Raw genomic sequence first — 27,610 nt, 5'->3', positions numbered from 1 at the left:
GCAGTTTAGCACTTGTCTTTCTTTACCTAAGGAAGTAATTTGCTGAGGGAACTGGCCCTTTTGCTTATTGAAACTTTACAAGGTAGCACTAGTGGAACATAGTACTACTTCCATGTGTACCTAAATTTTTTCTTTTATCTGAAAGTGCTCCAAGCCAGAAATCCTTGATTATTTATAGTGCGTAAGAGTTCTTATATGCTGTGGGTAAAAGAGCGCAGGGCATGGGACCTGTTTATTATGCAGTTCAAGAAAACTCATTGATTGTTGAGTACATGTTCTTTCTCCTGATATTCTTTTGTCCGTGACGTAAAAATTGTTCATCTTTCTTACTCTGAGAAAGCCATAAGGAAGTTTCTAAACCCAAACTACTGTTACCTGTATCTAAAAATAGCTGGTATTAGTATTATGAAAGAAACTGCTGACAATTTTGTGGTCCCCTCAGTCTCTGAGACTTTAGTACCAAACTGTTTTTAACCTGATACCCTGTAAATATAAGTTGTGATTGTAAGTTTTTATCTGAACTGCAATTCACTACATTATGTCAATGAAGAGTATATTATTGAAAGTGTTTTCTTTTGAATTTAACTACGTTAGTATACAGTTAGGTTTTTTTTTTATCTGTTTTACTTTTGAAATGTGTTGGTTTGTGAATTAGCATTTGTTTTAACTGATACTCTGTTTCTCTTTTATGTTGTTTATTTTTTAGTGATTCACCTTTGCCAGTCTCATCTCGTGTCTGCTTTGTTAAGTTCCATGATCCAGACTCAGCAGTTGTGGCACAGCATCTGACAAATACTGTATTCGTTGACAGAGCTTTGATAGTCGTACCATATGCAGAAGGTTTGTGCTTTGTTTAACTACCTATGTGGGCATCCTAAGATGACCATCTACCTCAGTAAATATAGAGTGAGCATTAGTAGCATGTTAAATCTAAGCTATTAACATTTTTAAACCCTTGTTATACTGCAGTCCGTAATTTTTGCTTGCAGATTTTTTTAATTCTAAAAATGAGAAATTAAGTCTGTTATTATAAGATATTTACCTTTTGTTTTCTTTTAAAACATTTTTAAGTTGTTTAAAACCATGTCCCTTATTGTAACTCCCTGAGATACATCTACTTAGTTAATTTAATGTTGAGTTTTATGAAAAAGCCCTGAAAGTAAATGATTCACTCCATGTATGCTTACAGAGCCTTCAAATAAATGCATGATGTTATTTCTGTTTTAAATAAATGAGTAGGTTGATTTTATTTTCTTAAAGTTTCCTCACATTGATAATCAGGAAAAAAAAAAAAAACACATTGAATTTCAGTATACCAAGGGTTACAATGATTTTGGTTTTTGTGAAAGTTCAAGATTTCCTGTAGCTTAGGTGCCAAATGGGCACTGGGTGTTTTATTTATGCCAGATTTTCTTGTTCATTCTTGCTATATTTCTAGAATATCTCTAAATAATAAATTCTTCTCTCTGTTATTTGTGTGTGTGATTTTTGTAGTGGAGAAGGCAAATGCAAAACCCTTCCAGATGCCTGAAAAACAGTGGGTCCTCTGCAGCTACAGGGGATTCTAGACATTAACTAAAGGCCAGCAAGCACTCAAGTGCCCCAAGTGTTTTCCTGGTGTAACCATTTGTTAACTACATTTTCTCTCTTTTTACATTTTAGGCTGTTAAAGTAATTTGACAGAAAAAAAATGAGCAGGTTTTTTGGATCTAAAAAGCCACTGTGACAAGAAATTTTAATACCATTTTGTAAAATTTTCTAAGGCGTATTTCATAATTAGTTTGTTCCCAATGTACTGCTGCTTGATTTGCTTTTTGGTAACTATAAATTTTACTCGAATCATTGAAATATGATGAAACTGCTGGATTTTAAGTTAATAATTTAATATGCTGACCAGGATTTAAATGCTTTCCCCTTTCCTTAATAAACTGGTCAGTGGAAGGTGGAATCTTAATAATGCTATCTGAAATCTTTGAATACAAATGTGAACATTTACACCATACTTTGTAAAAGTTGTGAAATGTCTAGTCCTTAACACTTAGAGAAATTGCCTCTGGTTTTTTAAAGAAATTATATTTGTAAATGGGTTAAGGCATGTTATGTAATACTACCTCTGTCTCCATGATATTAAAGTGTATCAGCCAAGTTTTAAGGTTTTATAATATATAGATAGATAAATTTTTGAGTTAGTGTGTTTTGGTTAAGCAATTTCTTTTATGTCAGTGTGCCTGTTGTAGGATAAGACCATCAACAGAAAATTTACAGAATTCAAATTCAGGATGAATAAAATAGAGTATAGGTCTTGGAACAAGGGTCAAATCATGTGAGTAATATGTAAAACATTTTGGTTAGCCTGTAAATTTAAATTTTTTATTGGCTAAGTATTATAGTTCCCAATCCCTGAACATAATACAGTATATCATATAAATGACTTTCATAAATATTTTCAGGCCGTAGTAATTTTTCTGGACCTATTTTTGGAAGTGAAATATTTAGGAATATACAGTATATAGAATTAGGGGAATATTTCATTCAGAATTCTATTGTTGGTGAATTTAATTCTGGTATGATATGCTGTATTAATGTTACCTCCAGTAAATACCATTCCCTCCAGATTTAGCTATTACACTTTGGTGTTAGCTCTTGGTCAGTGTTTTAGAACAGTAGACATAGTCTGTGGTAAGGAATAGTCTTAATTGGTAAAAACTAAGATAGCTTAATTTGGAAGGAACTCTTAATAGTAATGGATTTGGGGATTTTTTAGGTTCCTTGGTTAATGTTTGTTTCTTTTGTCTGTTTCTTTTTCTTTCATTTCTACACATTCATGCAGTATTTCATGGTTCTATCAAAGCAGCAGTAAAAAAAATACTCTTGACGCATGAAAATTAACTGGTGAGGGGCCTCATTGCTATTTTTAAATTGTAGTTTTATTTTTAAATAGTCTTTTTTTAATCAGAGGATCAGATGCATGACTTTTTTTTTTTTAATGGATGCAGATCTTCTATCAGGTGTCTCACAATAAATTCAAGAGGATTTTAGTTTGCCAGAAATGTTGCAAATGCACTAATTTGAGTAAGATGTTGTTACTGAATATATCCTCTTGAGACATAATTTTGCATGCAAAATTATCCCATAATCTTTGTAGGTTTGTTAATATTGATGCATTACTGCCCTATATCTAAATGATCTTCTCCCCCTTCCCCTCCATAACTCTTGGTATCTAAATTGATGACAGCTCTGACACAAGCAAGATAACAGTGCTGTGTAGTATACATTTGTTTATATTATCGGCACTTCTCAGTATAGGTGGAAGGAACCATTACCTTTATTTAACAGTGGTTTTTCTTTTTTGTTGTTGTGTTTTACAGTTCTTTTCCCTGGTTCAGCCTGAACTATATACCAGGCCCTGCTGAAAATACCACCCAACAGTTTTCTTCTGCAGCTTATCCAGTTTCTCTTAAGTGCCCTGTACATATTGTATGTTTTATGATGAGATGCAGTTTCTTAATATGTATTACAGAAATACTACTGGTATTTGCAAATATGTAGTTTAATTGTATTATTGAACTCTCATTTTGGGGGCTTGGGCACATTAACAGATTAATCCATCTGTATAGGGCTTTTGCTGTTGGATAGAATTTAAATTGTCTACATAAATATTTGTTTTAGGACCCTTAGATTTTATCTGAATACACAGATTAGGCTTTAAAAACAGATATATATGTCATTTTTGGATTAAGGAGTTTGGCTAAGTTAGCTTTTCAACTGGCACTATATAGCAGCATTTTTTGGTATGGTTAGCGTGGCACATGGCGAAACATAAAGCATTTTACTGTACAGGTAAGGAATGTGCCATGTTGTTTTACCTATCTCTCTCTCTCTCTCACTCCCATGCACACATCCTGTGTGTATTCAGAGACCTTCAGAAACATTCATATTCATTTTCATGAGTCAGCAAAAGCCCTACGCTTGATTCCAACAGAATATTTCCTTTACATACTTTCTTCTCTTAATTTTTACAAAATTTGTATGGTAGGTGTAAAAGAAAATCATAGTAACTGTACCATATTATTAACCCCTAAATCAAACTTTTTTTGTCTTGTGTATCTTGATTTTTCTGTGTGCTTTATAGTGAAGCAGCCGACACGAGTCGTTGTTCATAAAACAGCTTTTGAAAGTTGAGAGCACACCCCTGGAGAACCGACTGTGCTTGCTTACGTTTGGTTCATGACTTAAAAATCGAGTACAGGTGATGAAATCTTGGCAGTGTTAACAAAAAAGTAGTGTGTATTGTGCTATTTTTTTTTTACTCTAGAAACTTAACCATTTGTAGAGAAAAAGGAAAAAATTTTCACACATTGAAGTTCATTCTGACATAAAATTAATGATAAATAATAGAAATCAAGCTTTGTATTTTAGCGAACATAAGTACTTTCAACAAACTCAGGTGGTGTATCAGGGAGACATTTTCTGGGTGTTTTTGTGTGTTTTCTGTCTTAGAAAAGAATGTGTTCTAATGCAAGGATGTTTCTCTGCAGGAGTTATTCCTGATGAAGCTAAGGCTTTGTCTCTGTTGGCACCAGCTAATGCAGTGGCAGGTCTTCTGCCTGGTGGTGGACTCCTGCCTACTCCTAACCCACTTACCCAGGTACTCGTTCTATTGAATTCTTAAAAGATGGGAAAAAATACAGAATTGTGGATAAAGCTAAACATATTTGAGCTTTGTAGGTACTCATGAGATTCTAGTTGAGATAGCATTATCACGTGTACAGTATTGTAAAAGGCTATATCGAAATCACAAATAGTATAGAGGATCTCTTACACTTTTGTATTTTAAGAACATTCTGAAAATCGTAAAATATCTGTTATATCACTTTTACCATTGGCTTTCAAAATAACGCTAAGTAGTTTTGGAACCGTCTCACGAGGCACGAACACTTCTCTGAACACACTGTTAAAAATGTGTTCATTTGGACCAGGAAAGAAAACTGAGGTTCAAATTTCACAAGTGAGCCCTTCGTGTTTTTTTTTTCCTTCCTCTTTATCTTTTCCTGTTACTTGAGGGGTTTTGAATTACGTATTTGGCTTGAAAACAAAGGCAATTCTTGATGGAGACGTTTGATATGGGAACATGAAAGAAAACTGGTTGCAATAATGTTTCTAACACTGACAATGCTGTAGGAAGCTTATCATTATAGAACTAAAAGACAGTTTAAATACGGTGTATTCTAATTAATGAGATTGTAACTGGTCAGTAGTTTCAAAGATTGTAGTGAATGATGAGCCTCAACTGGAAATTTATAAAAGCATTCTTTCTAGTATATCATTTTGCCTGTGTAAATAATTGACTAATTGACTCTTAACTGAAGTGAACTATAAAATGAAAGATTAGGAGTTCCTAAGCTTTTTGGGTGTGACTTTTATCACTTAACTCTGAGGGGTTTTTTTAACCTGTAAAATGAGGATCTGGGTAATTTTCTTTGTTTTTTTTTTTTGGTTTTTGTGTTTTTGTTGGGTTTTTTGTTTGTTTGTTTTTGTTTTTTTGAGATGGACAGAGTCTCACCCTATCACCTAGGCTGGAGTGCAATGGCACAATGTTGGCTCACTGCAGTCTCCACCTCCCTGGTTCAAGCGATTCTGCCCCAGCCTCCCAAATAGCTGTGACTACAGGCGCGCCACCATGCCCAGCTAATTTTTGTATTTTTAGCAGGGGTGGGGTTTCACCATGTTGGCCAGGCTGGTCTTGAACTCTTGACCTCAAGTGATCTGCCCGCCTTGGCCTCCCAAAGTGCTGGGATTGCAGGCGTGAGCCACCGCGCCCAGTCCAAATCTGGGTAATTTTCTAAATTCCTTTAATGTATAAAGCTATGCAATAGCTATGTTGGACAGTAAGTTAAAGTAGTATTAACACAGCATTTTGCCTGTACTGAATAAACAGTTAAATTATAGAAAGTTTGATAGTTTGTATTTACTAAATAAATTGAAACAAGGAGAACTTGTAGCACAGTGTGAAGAAAGTGAGGCTGTTTCAAAAGCTACAGATGGTTTTAAAGCAGCCTCACTTTCCTGGTTTGTGTCTATTACATTATGCATTAATCAGAATTGTGTCAAGCAGGTTGCAGAACCCTGCAGTAATTTGAACAGGGAACATTTAAGGAATTACTAACTAGTGATAAGCGATTACTCGGGGAACTCTAATGAATACAGGAATCACAAGTATAAGAAACAACCACTACCTCTGAGGCTGAAGCAGAAGGAACACAAACCCATTTAGTTTAGGGGACTCCTCTTTCCCCATCTATGCTGAAATTTAGATTTGTTTTTGGAAGAATGACTAATAAAGAAGTTCTCTTGGGTACCCTGGGGAGCTGCATAAGGAGTTGATACTGAAACTCACTGAGAGGTGAAGGCTGCTGGGGTTTGACATGGTGGTACAGGAATGATCACGGGACACAGGAACCAGGAAGAGCCCCTTCCTTAGTGTCCTTCCAGCACTCTTTCCAAATGAAGTGTTATATCATGGCAGCTGTCAAAGGAGAAATGCTTTATAAAGGTCCTGCCTCCAGTATCACAAAACAGCAGGGCAAAGAATAGTAGATTTTGATCCTGAGAAGCAGTAAATAATTAAAATCAGCACAAGAATATGTTGAAATATTTTGTCATTTTGTCTTAATCTAGGATTTAGGGGGGAAATGTGTTGTAATGGATGGAGCATGGGTGTCATATAGAGCAAGACCTCTGTTTCTATTAATATTGTTATTGGACCGCAGCCTTTTGTGTAGTTATTGTCTCTGGCTGCTTTCAAGCTACAATAGCAGTAACCATATGGATTTGTGTACAACTGAGTAGTTGTACAGAGACCAGAGACCATGTAGCCTGAAAACTGAAGTTATCTGACGTTTTACATTAAAAAAGTATTAACCCCTGGTATAAGGAACTGAAATGAAGCTTTACATAAATAAAATTTGACATTTCACAGATTGGCGCTGTTCCACTGGCTGCTTTGGGGGCTCCTACTCTTGATCCTGCCCTTGCTGCACTTGGGCTTCCTGGAGCAAACTTGAACTCTCAGGTATAACTTAGTAACTTCAAGTTTTTCACCCCTTTTTACAGAAAATCTGTTTAACTGTTGGTTTGCATTTCAAGAGCAGGAGCTAATGGCTATATTGTAGTAATTTTTTTTCTTATTTAAACTTGTTAGAGCTTTAAACAGTCACTGAATGACTAACTCCTTATCCGTTCATGGATTTTTTTTTTATATAGTTCAAAATAGAAAATAGGTTCACAAGAAGCCAATACGTTATCAGTGTGTCATACAGTCAGAGTAAATAGTCATGAAAAGATAGGAATGTGGTTTATAATTTTTCTATAATGGAAGTTTTTCTTTTATTGTAATTTAGCTAACCTTTGTTTCTGAAGTTCTTACTTTGTAGAGATCTTTTGTATTATATTGGCTAACCTGTTTTGAGTTTTACCTATTTCTTTATGTCAAAAAGTCTTAAAGGAGACAATTGTATAATATCAAGACTGTTCAGCCTCATAATCTTTATATAACTTGCTAAAGCTGCTCTATCCAATACTGTAGCTACTGATGTCACTGGTTTCTTTTTTTTTATTTTTTATTTTTTATTTTTCAATGTGGCTACTAAAAAAATGTATGTTTCACGGCATTTAGTTTGCATGGATTTCTGTTGTTCAGTTTTCTGCCTACAGCATACTTGTAGGTTTGGCAGTTTGTCCCAGGGCATTTCAACATAACTCAGAAAATATTAGTTATTGTTTTATGTATTCTCATTGTTCTTATGTTTTATTTTTTGTAGTCTCTTGCTGCAGATCAGTTGCTGAAGCTTATGAGTACTGTTGATCCCAAGTAAGGGTTTTTTCTTTGTTTTCATTGGTGATGTGATATCTGAATGTCTACAGAACTAGAGTTTTTTTTTGATAGCTAATAAGAAAGTTATCAAGTTTTCTTTCTCAAGACAAGCAATATATATTGTTACCTAGAAACAAGGAGAGAAATACAGAAGTAAGTAAGCCCCTCTAAAATACTTTTAGTGTCATTTGAGTCTTGAATAGTAATTGTAAATGACTTATACCTGGATGATAGCAAAAGAACTATTAAGGGGACAACTGAGTTTGAAGATCAGAGGCTGAGTCCTGAAGATAGTAGGAGTTAGAGGTAAAGCTGAGGGAATCAGTATCCCAGAGCAAAGTAGTATTACATATTATATAATTAAGAGCCAACATTTTCTTTTAGTGCTTTTAATAAGTGCTCTTCATGCTGTCACAGAAATTGTTTCCGACTTGATAATGTGACAAATTCATCAGTTTTTTTCACTGGTTATTTCTTGGCATAGTAAATTTGAACTTTATACCTTTTCCCCTTAACTTGGTGAAAGCCCCTATCAGTAAGTGAGGGAGCATGGAAAGAAGGACAGAATCGTTCGACTTCAGTAGTCACTGGCCTTTTTTGTTAGAAATTATCTAAAAATAAAACCAAGCATGTACCCATCACCCAGCTTATAAAATAAAATAATACCAATACAGTTGAAGCTTCCTATGTACCCATTATTTAGTACATTTCCCATTCTGCCCACAAATAACTACTAAATTTGGTGTCTGTAATCTTTTGTTTTCTTTCTTTCTTTTTTTTTTTTTTGAGATAAGTCTCGCTCTGTTACCGAAGCTGGAGTGCAGTGGTGCAATCTCGGCTCACTGCAACCTCTGCCTCCTAGATTCAAGCAATTCTTCTGCCTCAGCCTCCCGAGTAGCTGGGACTACAGGCGCATGCCACCACGTCCGGCTAATTTTTTGTACTTTTAGTAGAGACGAGGTTGCACCGTGTTAGCCAGGATGATCTCGATCTCCTGACCTCATGATCCACCCGCCATGGCCTCCCAAAGTGCTGGGCTCACAGGCGTGAGCCACCGTGCCCGGCCTATAATATTTTTTTACATATGTTAACCTGTAAGGGGCATCTTTAACCTTTCCACTCAAGATCTCATATGTAATTTTGGTGGGCCATTGGTCTCTGCCTTAGTTCCTCCCCACCTACAGAGTAAAAGGTAATGTTCTTCCTCCGCAAAATTACTATGTCATAAATTTTATTTATTTATTTATTTTATTTTTGTTTTTGTAGACGGAATCTTGCTCTGTCCCCCAGGCTGGGGTGCAGTGGCGCAATCTCAGCTCACTGCAAGCTGCCTCCTGGGTTCAAGCGATTCTGCTGTCTCAGCCTCCCGAGTAGCTGGTACTACAGGCACCCGCCACCACGCCTGGCTAGTTTTTTGTATTTTGAGTAGAGATAGGGTGTCATCATGTTAGCCAGGATGATCTCGATCTTCTGACCTCATGATCCGCCCACCTGGGCCTCCCAAAGTGCTGGGATTACAGCCGTGAGCCACCACACCTGGCCAAAAATTTTTAATTTATATGAAAAAAAGTTCTTAGCGTCAGCATATTTTCTTGTACTGGCATTTCTAAAAATGTGTTTGTTTGTGGAAAGTTAATGGATGTTCAGCAAAGGTATTTTTCTAATTCCAGATGACTCTTAGTCATTAAAACAAATACTTGTAAATATTCAAAACAATGCTATACTATATGTAGTTTACCAAAGTTATCATGGAGTCCTCCCCTCTGTTTTTTTGAAGGAATATTTTGCTAAAATGGTATTGTATACTTATGTATTTGAAATGCTAGTATGCATTTTAAAATATTTCAGATACCATTTCTTGATTCTGTTTCAGGTTGAATCATGTAGCTGCTGGTCTCGTTTCACCAAGTCTAAAATCGGATACCTCTAGTAAAGAAATAGAGGAAGCAATGAAAAGAGTACGAGAAGCACAGTCCCTAATTTCTGCTGCTATAGAACCAGGTAAACAATGTTTATGCAATTTTGTTGTGTGATTCTTGGCAAAAATGACTTTCACATGTGGAATTGTGTGGAATGACACCCTAGTCGTTTAAAATGTTCTAAATTCTGATAAAAAGATTGAATAGTTGAGTGCCACTCAGACGTATTTGGAGACAGTTATGGTGATCACAGGAGTGCCAACTGTATCTAGAGGGTGAAGGGCCAACATGTTGCTAGATATGCTGCAACAAACAGGACAGCCTTCCACAGCAATGGTTAATCTAGTCCAAAAAATCAGTAGGATTATCTAATACTTGATATAATTATTTATGTTTATCTAAGTTGAGATAGCCTAATTTTAAATTTTTTCATTGATCAAGAGAACCTAGTGAAAATGCTTCTCTTTAAAGTGTTATTTCTTTAAAGAAAATTAGTTGTCTTCTTTGCAGATTGTCTTTTTGAGATTAAATGAATAGATACCATTATTATCTGCCCATATATATTTAGATCTGTGGCCCTGGATTTTCTTTCTGATAAATATCTTATTCATTTAATAAATGGGAATGTTTTTTAATATGCCTAGTATTAGGAAAATAATTTTAAAGTATAATAGTGGATAAACTGATACCAAATGCTTTATATGTGTTATGTTATTTAACCAATAAAATGTCAAATAATTAGCCACAGTCACATGGCAAGCAGTAGGAGCTTTTAGATAGCACGGCCGGGTCTATGTAAAGTTTACTACACACCGTGTTCTAACTGCTGTTTTTATTGAAAACATATGACTAAAATGACTAAATGTAGTTTATGAACTGATGTTTTTACCAATATTTTTATGAATTTATTATTGATAATGACATTCATAATGTATTGAACCCTATTAATGACATGACTTAAATGTGAAAGAAACTCAATCTCACTTTGATGATAGTCAATGAATGTAGAATACAATGGCTTTATTTCTCTTGTTATGTCTCCAGTTAAGAAATTCCTTATGTGTAGTTGTAGGTCCCCTTTCTGTACTTACACAATTAAAGATTGGTAGGTAAGAGGAGTGATGAACAGATAATAGGAAGCGAGCTAGCTTACTAAAATCTGATTCTGTCACAGAAGCGTACTAAAATCAGTGAGTGAGTCATGACTTTCTGCATTTGAGGGCCAAATACTGAATCTGTGAAGAAGCAAGGAATGGAAAGGGGACCCCCTCATTTAGAACCTTGTCAAGAGTAAATTAGAGCCAAAGAATGAGAAATTTAGCCTTTTTATAGACTGCTTTACAGAAAACATTTCACAGCCTTTTAAGTCTGGCAAGTAAAATAGTCAAAGGAACCTTTAGCTAGCTGAGAACTAGAAGTCTAATTTGGATCTACCAAAAGCCTGGATGATTTATAATTTATAGTATTTCAGTAAGCGTCAAAATCATAGTTGTAAAATGGTTGCTTGTAACATTCAAGGGTTGTATGTAAAAACTGAAAACTAAGGTGAAAAATTATTAGAATAACTTCTGAAAGGGATTAATCTTCCTATTTGATATGATTTTTAGAGTCTCTGTTGCCGAGGCTGGAGTGCAGTGGTGCAATCACAGCTTACTGCACCCTCCATCTCCAGGCTCGAGCAATCCTCCCAGCTCAGCCTCCCCAGGTAGCTGGGATTACAGGCACACACCACCATGCCCAGCTAATTTTTGTATTTTTTGTAGAGATGAGGCCTCACTATATCGCCCAGGTTGGTCTTGAACTCCTGAACTGAAGTGCTGCTCCCACTTCAGCCTCTCAAAGTGCTGTGATTACAGGGATGAGCCACTGCGTCTGGCCCCTATTTAATGACTTCTAAATGCGAGTTCCTTTTCTTTTAAATATAGATAAGAAAGAAGAAAAAAGAAGGCATTCAAGATCAAGATCACGTTCTAGGAGGAGGAGGACTCCCTCATCTTCTAGACACAGGTTAGGTTGCTTTTTAGTCAGTTATACCTTAGACAAAGATAGCTTACATATGTCACATCTTTTTCAATTTGCTAACAATCTGTTAGCCTCTGGTTAAAGTGTTTTAGTAACCTCTGCTGTTAGAGTGTGTGAATGTCTGTTCACACATGTATAAAGTAAGAAAAGGTACAGACGAAATAGATGATGTATACTTTAAAACCCCAAAAAATTCAGAGGTGGTAGGAAAGCATTGGAACTTGAGCAACAAAATGAAAAATAATTGATTCATTGAATTATACAAGTTTCCAAATTACTGACTTGTATTTGTTACCTAGTATCAAAAAATGACATCTGATAATATCACCTTAGATCTCATCAGTAAAATGCAAGTACTAGGAATCTGGCATGCTCATAACAATGGAGTCATTTTCCAAAATTTAATTTTCTCAGATTTTTATTATTTGTAACAAACTCATCTGTTTTCCTTATATAATAGACTTCATTTATTTTTCAAAAAATTGTCTGCCAAATACACAAGTCTGAGTAATCAGTTTGTAGATTCTCAAAGGTAATAATGAAAAAGCAGTTAGTTCAGCTCATAACTCACACAGGTGTCTTCTTTAACATAGCCATTATACTTCGTAAGTATCAGAAGTGATTTATGCATACTTTCCATTTCATCACACAGAATATTTACTCAAGAGACTAGATTTAATTTTGCTACTATGTTAATAGTACTCAAAGGAGATTTAATAAAATTAACTTCTACTGCTTCATCAAAGACATCTTTATAAAAGTGACGTTATTTTTTTGTTTTACTACAAGTGCATACAGAAGTGCCAGTGAAGAAGATAGTGACTCCTAGGGCAGTTCAGTAGCCCCTACCTGGATTTGTGTTGAAGAGTTCAGTATTTCTACCCACTATGGCGTTTGTGACATTGTTGCAAACGTCAACACAGTGGAAAAGGCAATAATTTATTATTATTTTGAAAATAGTTTTGACTTTATGCACCCCATAAAAGGGTCTTAGAGCATCCACACTTGCGCAAACGACAACATGAAAGCCATTGCTCTAGGTTATTCACCAACTATTTCGGCCATTCTTTGATTTTCTTAGTTTCCAAACTCAATCCTAATTGGCCTAATTGCATTCTGGTTCTAGTCAGAACCTTTTAGGGTTGACATTCAGAACTAGAACATTCCAGTTGTGGTCAGTTACTTCAGCTAGTTTCAGCTTCACTTTACATACCCCTCCACCACTTGACTTTTTTTTTTTTTTGGAGACGGAGTCTCACTCTTGTTGCCCAGCCTGGAGTGCAATGGCACAATCTTGGCTCACCACAACCTCCGCCTATGGGTTCAAGCGATTCTCCTGCCTCAACCTCCCAAGTAGCTGGGATTACAGGTGTGTGCCACCACGCCCAGCTAATTTTGTATTTTTAGTAGAGACGGGGTTTTTCCATGTTGGTCAGGCTCATCTCAAACCCCCTACCTCAAGTGATCCGCCCGCCTTGGCCTCCCGAAGTGCTGGGATTACAGGCATGAGCCACCATGCCCAGCCAGTCACCACTTGACTCTTAAACCTTCACTCCTGGGTTCGTCTGTTCTGGAACCTAGTTCTGTCAGTTGTCTGCCTTTTCTTAGTTTCTGTTACCCCTTAGTTTTTACCAAGGATTAGATAAAATCATTTCTCCTAGTTACTGTCAGGATTTTTTAAAGAGCAGTGTGACTTGAATCCTAGACTTTGTCACATCTCTATTAAAAGCACTTACATCATAAAATATCTTAAAAGTCATATTTGTTCTGTCTCAGAGATGGCCTTTTCACTCTGTTTTTATTATCTTCTAATATCATTTTCTTATTTTAAGTCATTTCTTGGATTATTACAGGAATTATCTATCCTGTATGCTATGTTTATTCCCTGTCACCCACCTTATCCTAGTCTGTCTCATTCTCAGAGATATCTTTCAGAAACCCAAATATAGATCATGTCACAGATACTGAGAAGCTCCTTATTTCCTTGATAAGGTAATAGATAAAACCTTAGAATGGCTTTCAGGGTTCTTTAGTGTTCTGTCTGGTTTACTTTTTACACGTGTCATTTGCCACTCCAAAAGTTACAGGACTAATTGCCTCAACATACCATTTTCTTTATGTCTTCATGTTTTTGCTCATGATCCTTTCTGCCTAATGTTTTCCCACATCTTCCATTTCCGCCTTGAGGAGCTCCTTTTTCTTTCTTCAAGTTACAATCTTTGCAGTCTTAATCTTCCATGACAGTGCTCTCATAGTTTAGTTTAACCTCTGCAACAGGATGTACTTCATGATATGATTACTACGATTGATATGTGTTTCCTTTCCCTTTACCGAACTCTTATTAAAAAGGAGAGCCTGGGCCGGGTGCAGTGGCTCACGCCTGTAATCTCAGCACTTGGGGAGGCTGAGGTGGGTGGATCATGAGGTCAGGAGATTGAGACCAGCCTGGCCAACATAGCGAAACCCCATCTCTACTAAAAATTCAAAAATTAACTGGGAGTGGTGGCGTGCATGCCTGTAATCCCAGCTGCTTGGGAGGCTGAGGCAGGAGAATCGTTTGAACCCGGAAGGTGGGGATTGCAGTGAGCCAAGATTGCGCCACTGCACTCCAGCGTGGTGACAGCGAGACTCCGTCTTTAAAAAAAAGAAAGAACCTATGTCTTTTTCTTTATATTAAATCTTACTGGGACTCTCATTTTAATATTAATTACTTTACTATGACCAGTGAAAAGTAGAAGTGAAATGTATCCCTGAATCCAGATACTCGTGATACATCGTAACAGAGATCATTGTTGTGAGTTGTGGGAACCCCCACCACACACGCACGCACGTGCGCGCACACACACACACACACACACCCCAGCTCAAACCATCCTCCCACCTCAGTGTCCTGAGTAGCTGGGACTACAAGCATGCACCACCACACCTGGCTAATTTTTGCGCCTTTTTTGTTGTTGTTGTTAAGAGACAGGGTTTTGCCGTGTTGCCCAGGCTGGTCTCAAACTCCTGAGCTCGAGCTGTTCGCCCACCTCGGCCTCCCAAAGTGCTGGGGTGACAGATAGAAGCCACTGAGTCCAGCCCAGTTGTAATATCTTAACCATCATATCTTAGTGTGTTAAATGATCGTGACTTTCACAAGCTTTTTGACTTTATTAAATATATTTTACACTAATCTCTTTGGCTGGCCGTTAAAAGCTCATATGAACTAGTAAGTGTAGAAAAGTGACTCTGTAGTACGTTCCCCTTGAAAAACAACTATTTAATCTCTTAAGGTTATGATTCTGATATTTTATATGCCTCTGTTTCATTCAAAGTATATTATTGATGCCTTTTATTTAAATCAGGCAGTGTGGTAGTTGCTCAAGAATACAGTCATGAAAAGACTTACTTCCCATGTCTTTGTGGAGCCTATGGAAGGGTAGTTAAGTACATAAAAACATCTTAGGATGTGGAGATGTTGTTGCAAGGAATTGTTTAGTAAATAGTTCCAAATGTGGCTGAAAATGAAATATTAAAGTTGAGTTCAATAACTCAAATAGTTTATTGAGGCATTACTATGGGTTTTGAGGCAGTTGTTTTACGGAATTATGGCAACAGAAGCTATATTAGCACATCAGTAAGAGGAAGGAAGGACATCAATATTTAATGTACAGTCCCTCCGTATATGCAGGGGATTGGTTACAAATCCACCTATACCAGAATGCATGCATACTCAAGTCCTCTGGAGTCCACTTATAGGAAAAGTCAGTCCTTACTGTACATGGGTTCCTCATCCTTAGAATACTGTTTTTAACCCACATTTGGTTGTGGCAAAAAAAAAAAAGTGTGTAAGTGGACCCATGCCGTTAAAGCTCATGTTATTCAAGGGTCACTGGTGTGTCCCTACACTAAGGCACCGAGCTAGACTCTATCTTTGCCACCATTTGGTGATGGAGATGTTGACTGCTATTTGGTGATGGAGATGTTGACTGCTGAAGTAACCAGGTCAGAGAGGTTAGATAATACTCTTAAGTTACCTGGCTTATAAATGAGAGTTTAACACAAGTCTTTAAGATGTCCATACTCTCATACCTTGAAAAGTAGGCAGAAAATTTAGACTGTATTTGAAATGTTGCACAGAAAGAAGTTGAATGGTCAGTAAAAGTGATCAAGACTAAGCAAAGGACTGCAACTTATTTTTAATTTTTAAAATAGAAGAGAATAGGCTGGGTGTGGCGGTTAATGCCTATAATCCCAACTCTGGGAGGCCAAGGTGGGCTAGTGGCTTGAGCCCAGGAGTTCGAGACCATCCTGGGCAACATGGCAAAATCCCATTGCTTAAAAAAAAAAGGGAGAATGAGTATTTTAATGCAGTAGGGGGGATGACAGTATCTGAAGGTTAAACGTGCTTCTTACGTCCTGAAAGAGCCAGGTCAGGACACAGTGGATGGGGGCTCGGTGTGGGGAGTAGAGAAACAGATATGTCAGGGAAAAAAGAGAGTAAAAGAGGCAGTTTATACAAATTGTATATATTTATAAAATGTCTGCATTGCCTGGAGTTTCTTAAATTGTGGATTAAAGGAGTGGAATTTGTTTAAGAGAAAAATTTGAAATAGGAGATGGCAACACAGTAAGTGGTTTCTCTTTATAAAATAGGAATAATAGTGGCATTTATGGACTAATGAGACCAATTTATAGTTTATATATAGTATAAGTATTTGATTTATGATAAGGTTTAAGCTGCAGTAGTGAGGAATCAAATAAGAAATACATGCTAAAATGCTATATAATTGTATAAGATGATGCAAATAAGTCATATTTTTATTCTCCTTCATGATCTAGTAGTAGTTTCAACCTTGGAGTTGTAAGTACAGTGGGCATAGAAGGACCTATCTGACAAGTTGAGCAAATCATTAAAAGGTGAGGAATTCCAAGTGTTAAAAGGTATTGCTAATTTCTAAGGTGTTGAAGGTGTTTGTTCTATGGGCTAAATAATAGCAACTGGAAGGGAATTATCCCCCATTTAATTGTTTAGTCCATATGTCTGAATCTTTTGTCTGATACTAAGCACAAAATTTATAGTCTTTTTACATTTATACGCATGTATTGGCTTCCTTTTACATTATTAGGCGGTCAAGAAGCAGATCGAGACGGCGGTCACATTCTAAGTCTAGGAGTCGGCGACGATCCAAAAGCCCAAGACGGAGAAGATCTCATTCCAGAGAGAGAGGTAGAAGGTCAAGGAGCACATCAAAAACAAGGTATAGCATTGGGTGAGAAAGCAAATTTTAGGGTTCCCAATATCGCCACTACTGTGCTACTTAGTAACAAAAGAGGTGGTTGGGGTGGGGGGCAAGGAAATAGGGCTAGACAGGGGAAGAAGCTGTCAATATTTGAGTTTAGGAGGCTGACATTTGTTTTTCTGGTGCTTCATTATAAACTGAAACTTCAGCTTATAGCTGAGGGCCTAAGTAAAATTTCTTAATAGTAGGAATTGTTAGCTGTCCTGCTACCTTCTTTCACAAGAAACACCTTAACGTTTTATTTCCATCTAAAAATACATTCAAAAACCAGTCTTTTTGTGTAGAGCCAAGCACTTTTAAATTAGTATGCCCCCAATCATTTATAGTTGTGAGGCATACAGTTTCACAGCACTTAGGTTTTTAGCAACTGCTTTTTATCTCTTGCTAAAATATCTTAATTTTCTAGAAGCAACTATATTTGGCATTATTTTGTTCATTTATATATTTAGTTAAATCATGTCATTAAGTATATAGCTGGGGACACAACATAACTTACTCTTGGGAAGCATAAAACTCAACTGATGAGAACAAGAGTGGGGGTAGCTTTACTATCTTTGTTAAACCCTTATGTGCTACAGAGTGAATCAAACAAGGTCAATAGAACAGTTATACAATGGAATTAAGCATTTCTTGCAGGACTTTCTGATTGCTAGGAGAGGAGTGATGGATTTAGTTATAGGGGAGGAACTGTTAAATGATGATTGCTGCTTGCTGATGTTGGAAGAAGTTTGAGAATGACTCGAGTATTAAATTCTGAAAGATTTGACTAGACTTCAACGTGGGGCATGCTTTCAGGTCGAGAATGGTGTTTCTTGAAATAACAGTATTTTGGTGTAGTAGGACTAGAAAATGACGTCAGGAAAATATAATGAGACAGATCATGGAAGGCTTTGTTGTTCACACTATGCAGTTCATCCAGGAGGCAACTGGAATGGGTTGAAAATGGTGAACAGGGAATTAATACTTTCAGGTTTGTACTTTAAAAGATTCATGACAGAGTACAGAATCAGTTTATGGGAGGCATGACTGGAACCTACTAGGGGACTGTTCGAGTAATCCAGGAGTTAGATGATAAAGATTTGAATGAAGAGGGAACCAATGATAAAGACTGAATGAAGAGGGAACCGAGGATGACCAAAGAAGGGAAAAAAAATGAAATAGAGAATATAGAGTGGAAACATTAGCTTAGAACAGTAAGAGAGGGATACTTTGATTCCTAAAATTAGAGAATAAAGAGGGGGGTTATGAGACTTCTCATTCAACAAATATATATTATTTATCTACTCTTTGCTCAGCGTCTTGGGGAGAATGATGATCTTGGGGAAAAAATATTGTGAGGAGTAAAAATTTATAGGAATCTGTAAAAAAAAAAAATTGAGTTATGGCTATAGTCACAATCTGTTAATGATATTTTTCTAATAAGCCCTGAATAGTTCATAATACATAGCAGCAGAAAAAGATAAAAGCTTGTTTGATCCATGATAGAGGTTGACAGGGGATATGTGTCTTGGAAGAATATTCATGATGTTGATGAATGATTTTGGTAGTGCTCTATGGGTTTTGGCCTGATAGGAGAGGTGGGTTGGGGAAGTGGTAATAAGCTGAGAGAAAAAGGAGTCTTGAGGAGACTAGAGACAGTTAACTTATTGGTGTTTACCAGACATATTTCAAGCCAACATCCTAGTTATTTTCTCACCCATCGTCTACTTCAGTCTACTCAGGAGAAAACCTAGGAAAATAGGATTTTAAAAGAAGTTACTGTACTTCAGATATGCCACGTGAAGTATTATTTTTAAAACAGTTTCTGTCAGAATAACATTTATGCTTTTAAGAATGGGATTAGATCTGATTATATTCTTCTTGTGTATGTAGTGCTATATAAATTGGCATCAGCTGAGTCTTCTAATGCATTGATCAATTGTGTTCGTTTGTTAGAGACAAAAAGAAAGAAGACAAGGAAAAGAAACGTTCTAAAACACCACCAAAAAGTTACAGCACAGCCAGACGTTCTAGAAGTGCAAGCAGGTAAGGTGGCATTGTGAATTCTTGGCAATTATTTTTTAACTTTGCTTCTAACAGTATCAGTATGCTGTGAATATGAAGTCTTTTCCAGAACATAAGTATTTCAGTGTTGAAAAAAGTTACATTTTGCCGTTATTGAAGTTTTTAAAAGGCAATTTGTGAAGAATAATGTAGTTTATTTTTCTTTTTACTTAATATTTGTGGTCTAGAGTATATTTGAAGTAACATGGAATTCAACAGAGGTGAGTTTTTCTCTTTATAGTTTTAAGTTTTAATGGCTAAACCATACTAAATTGTTCCATTAAGAAAGTTTATTATAGTTAGCTATATTTATCATCTGCATGTTCGTACTTGATAATTTTTCTATCCCTTTTAATGATTGTTGAATTAATGGGAAGGTAATGCAGATTCTGGTTTGTGTCATTCTTAGACTAATTCTATCTTTAAGCTGTCAGTGAAAAATCAAATGTTGCAGACTTTCAATTGCACAAACTGCACGAAAAGCACATTTTCATCCTTAATTTGGGATTTGTATGATATTAATAAGGGCTAGACTTCATTCCATTTTTCAGATCTCATTCACATGTTTTGCTACAGTGCTTGTTTTATTCATCAACATTACTTAAATTCACTAGGAGGTTCATGCCATATAAAAAATTTAACTGAAATGTATAAAAGACCTAAATGTAAGAGCCAAAACTGTAAAACCTTCAGAAGAAAACAAAAGTGAATCTTTGAGACCATGAGCTTGGTGGTTTCCTAGATATGACTTCAAAAGCATAAGAAACAGAAGAAAAGACAAATTTTTGGAATTCACCAAAATTTAAAACATTTGTATTCCAAAGGATACTCTCAAGAAAGTAAAAACCTAAAGTGCTAGATAGAAAATACTTGCAAATTATATATCTGATAAGGAACTTAATATAGAATATATAAAGAACTCTTACCAACTCAGCAATAGAAAGGCAACCCAATTTAAAAATGGCAAAGAATCTGTAGCCATTTCTCCAAGGGAGATATGCAAATATCTAGTAAGTACATAAAATCTGTTCAACATTATTAGTCACCAAGGAAATGCAAACCAGACCACAGTGAGATACGTCACAGTCACCAGGATGGTTTTAAATCAGAAAGACAGATGATAGCCGAGCCTGACAGATGACAGTAAGTGTTGATTAGGATGTGGGGAAATTGGAACCCTGTGCATTGCTAGTATGAATATAGACTGATACAGGTGTTTTAGAAAGCAGTCTGGCATTTCCTAAAAATGTTAAACATAAGAGGTTTTTGATCCTCCAGTTGTACTCTTGGGGAAGAACGAAAACATGTTCACACAGAAACTTTTACGTGAATGTTTGTGACATTATTCGTAATAGCCAAAAAGTTAACTCAAATATCATTAACAAATGGATAAACAAAATGGTATATCTATATAGCTGAATATTTTTCAGCAATAAATAAGATTGATACATGCTACAGTATGGATGAAACTTGGAAACATCCATAAAAAGCCATGTATTGCGTGATTCCTTTTATATGAAATGCCCAGAATAGGCAAATCCATAAAGATACCAAGTAGATTACTGATTGCTGGGGAGATAGGGAGGATTGGAGTGATAGCTAAAGGTTAAGAAGTTTTTGGGGTGATGAAAATTGTCTTAAAAACTAAATTTTTAAGGATGAAAACGAAACCAAATATAAATACAGAAGGAAATGCTACATCAGGCCTGAGGGATAGGTGACAGATAGAAAAGATGGAAAGTACTACATGTATTTTCTTACCTTAAAAACTGTTGAGGCGTTTTTTTTTTTTTTTTTTTTTTAAACCTGTTGCTTTATATAATGTAAGTGCCTTCTCATGCTGTATTATTGGGTCGCTCTAAATTAAAGCATCTTCTGTGAGTTATTAAATACCCACTGTGTTTGTAGTCGTGCTACAGTCTATTGAGGGACATGGAAATGTAATATAAAATATTTCTTCCATCTAGAGAATTTGGAGTTTCAGTTACATAAGACAGTAGCAAAAAGTATAAGGTACACACTCGTGACAATGCTTGATAAGTGAATACTCAGTTATGTGGATTGTTTCCAGGACAAGGATCACAGAGGGCTATATAAGTAGAAAAAAAGCTTCATTTGGAAACTAGACAACTAAGTACAGGGTTTTTTTAAGTCTGATAACTTTTGAGAATCAAGAACAGAATTTTTTTTTAAGTCACAGTAAAAAGGAGGGGAAGGCTGTGTATCTTTAAAGTAATTGGTGAAAGCAGGGTTGTTGGGATACGGGGCGGGGGGCAATTTTGCTAGAGTATAGGGTTTCTACCTTTGCTCTAACTAGTTCTCTGAATTTCATCTAATGATTTAAAGGTGAATATGGGAATATTTTATTAGTAACTACCTTCTGTATCACATTATTGAATTATTCTGTACTTACTTTGAACACTGAATGTTTGAACCAAAAACTAACTTCTTCAGTAATAGTTTACTTCACACTTCACCCCTCTCGCATTAGTTTTGTTAAATCAGTTTTTTCTTAAGCTTACTATTTCTAACATTTTGTCAGCAGTTAAAAGAATTGCTAGAAATTAGGAGTTTTCTTGAGGGTAGTAAAGGGAAAGGTACATGGTTTGCAGATGTTTGTATTACTCATTTAATTGTTTAGCTCATACCAGTATTGTGAAACAATCATTTATCTGGTTTTTTTGTTTGTTTGTTTTTTGTTTTTTGAGACAGGGTCTCTCTCTCTCTTGCCCAGGCTGGAGTGCAGTGGCCCTATCACAAGTCACTCCAGCTTCAACCTCCCCAGGCTCAAGTGGTCTTGCTACCTCTGCCTCCTGAGTAGCTGGGACTTCAGGGATGCACCACCACACCTGGCTAATTTTTTTGTATTTTTTTATAGAGACAGTTTCACCATGTTGCCCAGGCTAGTCTGGAACTCCGGGGCTCAAGCAGTCCCCTCACCTCAGCCTGCCAAAGTGCTGGGATTACAGGCGTGAGCCACTACACCTGGCTGCATCTTTCATTGTTAGAACCATCTATGATGTGTCTGCATTTTTAAGATCACACTGTATTTTAAAACCTAGTTTACACATTTGTGGTTCTAGAGAGAGACGACGACGAAGGAGCAGGAGTGGAACAAGATCTCCTAAAAAGCCTCGGTCTCCTAAAAGAAAATTGTCTCGCTCACCATCCCCTAGGAGGTAAGAGTGTTAATCATTTAAAAATATTTTTGTATTTTTCAGAGGTTTTTCCTTTTAAAACTGTCCTGTAGTTTTTCTTTTCAGCAGTTACAGTTCCTAAGAATATTTTAATGTATTCTCTTTCTGACTTGTGACTTAAACACCATGAAGGATTGAACACTTTAGTCCTGTAACCAAGTTAGTTTTGTAGCCTGTGTTACTTGTGTACTTTGATGGTCCAAGATTTTGAAGTTGGATCTTTGCTGTACTACTTACATCCTATGAAGTTGGGTCAGGCTTATCTAAACAAGTTAAACCTGTTGCTGCACGTTTTACTGTCATTCTAGACATAAAAAGGAGAAGAAGAAAGATAAAGACAAAGAAAGAAGTAGGGATGAAAGAGAACGATCAACAAGCAAGAAGAAGAAGAGTAAAGATAAGGAGAAGGACCGGGAAAGAAAATCAGAGAGTGATAAAGATGTAAAAGTATGTTTACAAATTGATTTATTTTTATATTTGGGTTGATGTTGGTACTTTCAGAAGTTATTTTTCTTTGGAGAAATTTACTTGTATTATTCTCCTTGGCAAAGCAGGTTACACGGGATTATGATGAAGAAGAACAGGGGTATGACAGTGAGAAAGAGAAAAAGGAAGAGAAGAAACCAATAGAAACAGGTTCCCCTAAAACAAAGGAATGTTCTGTGGAAAAGGGAACTGGTGATTCACTAAGAGAATCCAAAGTGAATGGGGATGATCATCATGAAGAAGACATGGATATGAGTGACTGAATATTGCCTCTGTGGGAATCCAACTGTATACCTGCATCAGTGTCATTCCTTTGTGTGATTTCTTAATGCTGTATTTGTTCATCTCAAACCTAGATGTATACAGCTCTGAGTTATAAATGGTTATAAAGCTCCTGTTACTGATATTAGTTATTTACATCAAAAAGCTTTTAGAAAATGGTACGAGGTAACCAATTCTTGTCATGGTGAAATCTGATTGAGTAACCAAGCAGTTTTACTATTCTGGTGCTGCTTCATAACAAAAATGAAAAGCTGCATGCATCTACATACAGCAGGCATGGATTGTTTATGTCGTATGATCTCCTTTATTAAGTAAGTTCACTTATAGTATTTCTATAATTTGATTCATTACCGTAATAGGGCCATGTAGGAAATGCACTGATTGCATGTTATTGTGGCAAGAATATGCTAAATGTCATTAAAATCCTCCAACATGATGGATCTGCTTATGGTCTTGTTTGTTGACATGAGAAATTAACATTCTTATAGTTACATCTGGAAATGAGCATTTGAAATAGATAATCCTTTAAGCCTTGTGGCAAAATTTTTGTGGCTTTTATTTAACTTTGAAAGGTTATTATGCACTAACCTTTTTTGGTGGCTAATTAGGGTTTAAATACAGAAACAAGATTTCAAATAAAACTGTCTTTGGCAGTGAGTAAATAGCATATTTTGAAGTAGAGTTGTATACTTTTTCATACAATGTTTGGGAATTTTTTTTCCTGAAGTAATAATTTATTCCACATATACATCAGTGAAAGCTATCTACCTATCCTGAGTCCATCTTAAAGGGAAAAAAAAAAAAAACAACTTATCTCTTGCCTTTATTTTTAATTTTCCACTCTTTGATTAATTTGTTTTAAGCTCTGTGTTGGAAAAAAGGGGTAGTGCATTTTAAGTTGACCTTCATATGCTTTTAAAATAAGACAAATCTACTTGATAATGTACCTTTATTTGATCTCAAGTTGTATAAAACCAATAAATTTGTGTTACTGCAGTAGTAATCTTATGCACACGGTGATTTCATGTTATATATGCAAAGTAGTTAGGCAACTGTTTTCTTAGTTACAGAAGTGTCAGGCTTCACTTTTGTGCGGTAGAAACAAAAGTAGGCTACAGTCTGTGCCATGTTGATGTACAGTTTCTGAAATTGTTTTACAAGACTTTGATAATAAAACCCTTAAACTTACGTTCATGTTCCTGTAAAACCGTATTTGTATTTATTTACACTATTGAATGTATGACATTTACCTCATTCATTTTACAAATTATTTCCCTTTCTGTCCACATGTTTCCGTATAGTAAAAAGAGGAAGTCTATCACTGTAGTGATAATTGACATCAAAATTGTCAAAAATGATTTAATTTCTATCCAAAAGGGTCGTTTTCTTAGTATCATTTTACTGCTTATTTTTTGTGTGAGAATGGGGTTGGATAAAGCAATGAACTTTAGTATAAACAAATCCCACCTATATCTAGCAAATTTATATTTTCAGTGAATATAGATATTTGCCTTTTCTGGAGTACTATAGAAGCTGTCAATGATATGTATTTACTGTACAGTACTAAATAGTGTATTCATTTATGAAATGAGTAGTGTTTGGGTGGATGGGGTTAAGGGAAAATGAGACTTGGAATTGTAGCTTTTATCCAAGTTTTGAGTATAAATAGAATTTTTTTTTTCAACCTAAAAACTGAAATGCCATATAGAAAAGCAGCATTGTTTTTATGGTTTGTAGTAACTTTTTAAAGATTTTATCAAAAGGAATTTTGTCTATAGTGAGTAAAAGTTCTAATAATGGTCCTAATCACTGCATTTTTAAAAAACAAAGTTGAACACAAATGACATTTGTTTTAAACTTCAGTAGATAAAAGGTGAACCATGTGACATGGCCATTTTTGTAAGACAAAAACAAATTTCACGTATGGTAAACCTAATACCATTTACAGTCTGCTCCCTCACTTGTAATCTCTGAATACAAATACACTAGCTTTTCTAAAGGGAATCATTTTTTTAAAAGTAGTGCCACTGACAAGATGCTGCAGTGAAGATTATCCATTCTTAGGATATTTATTTTCAGTGAACGTTTTCTGCACAAAGGTAGTGTTGCACTGGGACATAAGCCTTTTAACAGATAACCAGTTGAAATCAAACACTGCCTCCACACCGAGTTCTGTTCTGTATTTGATAGTAAATTGATTTAAAAATAAAAGTGGTTTTTGTTAGAAAAATGTTTTGTCCTTATTTATTTGCTTAAATTCTTTAGGAGTAAATGAGAGGTGGTAGCTATACAATGAGCTTTTTTAAATGGAAAGAGAGAGTCCAGTCATGCATTTGGTCTTTATTTCATAGAGCTGGGGCAGCTGTTCCTTACCTTCAGTTTCCTAGGGGTAAAATGGAAGTGATTGCTACCTTGTAAAGTACAGACATACCTTGGAGGTATTGTGGGTTTTGTTCCAGACTACTGCAATAAAGCAGGTCATGAATTTTTTTGGCTTCCCAGTGCATATAAAAGTTGTTGGCTGGGCACTATGACTCATGCCTGTAATCCCAACACTTTGGGAGGCCAAGGCAGGAGCGCTTGAGCCCAGGACCAGCCTAGGCAACATAGCAAGACCCTGTCTACAAAAAAAAAAAAAAAAAAAATAGCCAGGTGTGGTGATGCACACCTGTAGTTCTAGCCACTGTGGAGGTTGAGGCAGGAGGATCACTTTGAACCCAAGGAGTTGGGGCTGCAGTGAACTATGATCATGCCACTGCACTCCTGCTTGGGTAACAGCAAGACCCCATCTGTATCTGTAAAACAGTAGTTTTTAAGATGTAGCCTTTGGTGCCTGGGACATTAAATAATAGCTGCTATTTGATTATGGGGCCCTTAAAAGTTGTGTAATTAATTTGTGCAGGGGATAATGTTAAAAGCACAAAATAAATTGCATACCTTTTATTGAAAAGGCTGTGTTGCCCTTAATGTTTTCATGAAGATGAATCTTAGGTAAGTTTCCTAGTGGTAATTCTATACATGGAAGATAGAAAAATGTAAATAGGCACTTGGGAAAAGAAATTAAAGGAGGTAGAGGATAAAAATTACTGTTAACCTTGGAGCTACATCTTAAAACAGGTTCTGGAGTGTGCATTGTGCAGCTTATGTCATAAAGATTACAGTATTATCAATACATCAAATTTATCTCTAGCAAAATTTATGACTTTCAGTTGGGCACTAGATGAAGGGTTGGATCCATGCATGCTGTTTGTAGATTGGTACACATCTTTTCAAATGGAATTGAGATTTCTTTTCCCTCAGTCTGCCTCAAAACCAACAAATGCATTTCATTCCTGTGCTGCTTGAACTATTTTTTCTAATCAAGTACATGTAGTTGTGGTTTAATTAAATATGGGTGTAATGGAATTGTTACTCGTACTTTTAAAAGCATTCAGAATGTCAAAGTTTTATTAGCAGAAATAGTAATTATACCTTTCTAAATTTCTCAATGAGACAATTTTGGAGTGGTAGATATTTCAAATTTCCACCTGTTTTACTCAGTTTTGTTTCTATTCTCATTTTCGTTTTATGTCAAAGTATATGTGAAATTTATTTAGACATTGTTAGCAAACAGGTGAGTACCATGACAATTGTTTTATCAGTGGGAATATTCCTTAGAATATACTTAAGGTTTATAGAAGATGGTTAGCAGTCGTGTGTGTGTGTGTGAGTGATGGAGTTTGATTCTGTCATGGTCGTCGCCAGGCTGGAGCGCAGTGGTGCAATCTTGGCTCACTGAAACCTCCGCCTCCCTGGTTCAAGCAACTCCCCTGCCTCAGCCTCCTGAGTAGCTGGGATTACAGGCATGCGCCACCATGCTCAGCTAATTTTTGTAATTTTACTAGACAGGATTTCACCATGTTGACTGGGATGGTCTCCGTCTCCTGACCTTGTGATCTGCCCACCTCGGCCTCCCAAAGTGCTGGGATTACAGGCATGAGCCACCGTGCCTGGCCAGTGTTTATCAGTCTTAAGACAATTTAGAGTCTGATACGACTAATATTTTTAGGTGACCAATAAAATGTTCTTACATAAATAATAGAAGTGACACATTCACATCATTCTCAGATTTCTCTATTTATTAAAGGTTATTTTTGCAATGCACTGTCACTAAAATTAGTACCATGATGTCTTTTTTAAGAAAAAGCTAGTTAGGGCTGGGTGCGGTGGCTCAGGCCTGCAATCCCAGCACTTTGGGAGGCTGAGGTGAGTGGATCCCTTGAAGTACGGAGTTCGAGACCATCCTGGCCAACATGGTGGTGAAACCATCTTAATAAAAATACGAAACCATCTCTACTAAAAATGCAAAATTAGCTGGGTGTGGTGGTGCATACCTGTAATCCCAGCTACTTGGGAGGCTGAGGCAGGAGAATCGCTTGAACTCAGGAGGCAGGCACTCCAGCCTGGGCAACAGAGCGAGACTCTATCTCAAAAAAAAAAAAAAAAAGGTTCATTTAAATGCCAAAC

At 36.2% G+C, this 27,610-nt stretch overlaps 1 protein-coding gene across 13 annotated transcripts in view; it reads left to right on the top strand.

Moving 5' to 3' along the window:
• The window catches only part of SRSF11 (serine and arginine rich splicing factor 11), a 46,390-nt gene extending 22,098 nt beyond the window's left edge, over positions 1 to 24,292 (top strand). For 3 of the 13 annotated variants that reach the window (XM_007978320.3, XM_038001635.2, XM_073007212.1), the window contains 11 exons: positions 707 to 840; positions 4,539 to 4,648; positions 6,980 to 7,072; positions 7,821 to 7,870; positions 9,747 to 9,874; positions 11,718 to 11,799; positions 16,923 to 17,054; positions 19,032 to 19,121; positions 22,223 to 22,318; positions 22,645 to 22,783; positions 22,891 to 24,292. In XM_007978320.3, coding sequence (XP_007976511.1) covers positions 707 to 840; positions 4,539 to 4,648; positions 6,980 to 7,072; positions 7,821 to 7,870; positions 9,747 to 9,874; positions 11,718 to 11,799; positions 16,923 to 17,054; positions 19,032 to 19,121; positions 22,223 to 22,318; positions 22,645 to 22,783; positions 22,891 to 23,085 — 1,249 coding nt within the window. In that variant the 3' untranslated portion in view covers positions 23,086 to 24,292. The other 10 variants (XM_007978318.3, XM_038001617.2, XM_007978317.3 and 7 more) reach the window with 6 other exon arrangements.
• Positions 24,293 to 27,610: the final 3,318 nt, after the last annotated feature.

The sequence above is a fragment of the Chlorocebus sabaeus genome, chromosome 20, assembly GCF_047675955.1.
Source record: "Chlorocebus sabaeus isolate Y175 chromosome 20, mChlSab1.0.hap1, whole genome shotgun sequence".
Taxonomy (NCBI): domain Eukaryota; kingdom Metazoa; phylum Chordata; class Mammalia; order Primates; family Cercopithecidae; genus Chlorocebus; species Chlorocebus sabaeus.
The sequence above is the reverse complement of the archived record's forward strand: the minus strand, read 5'-3'. Positions and strand labels throughout refer to the sequence as shown.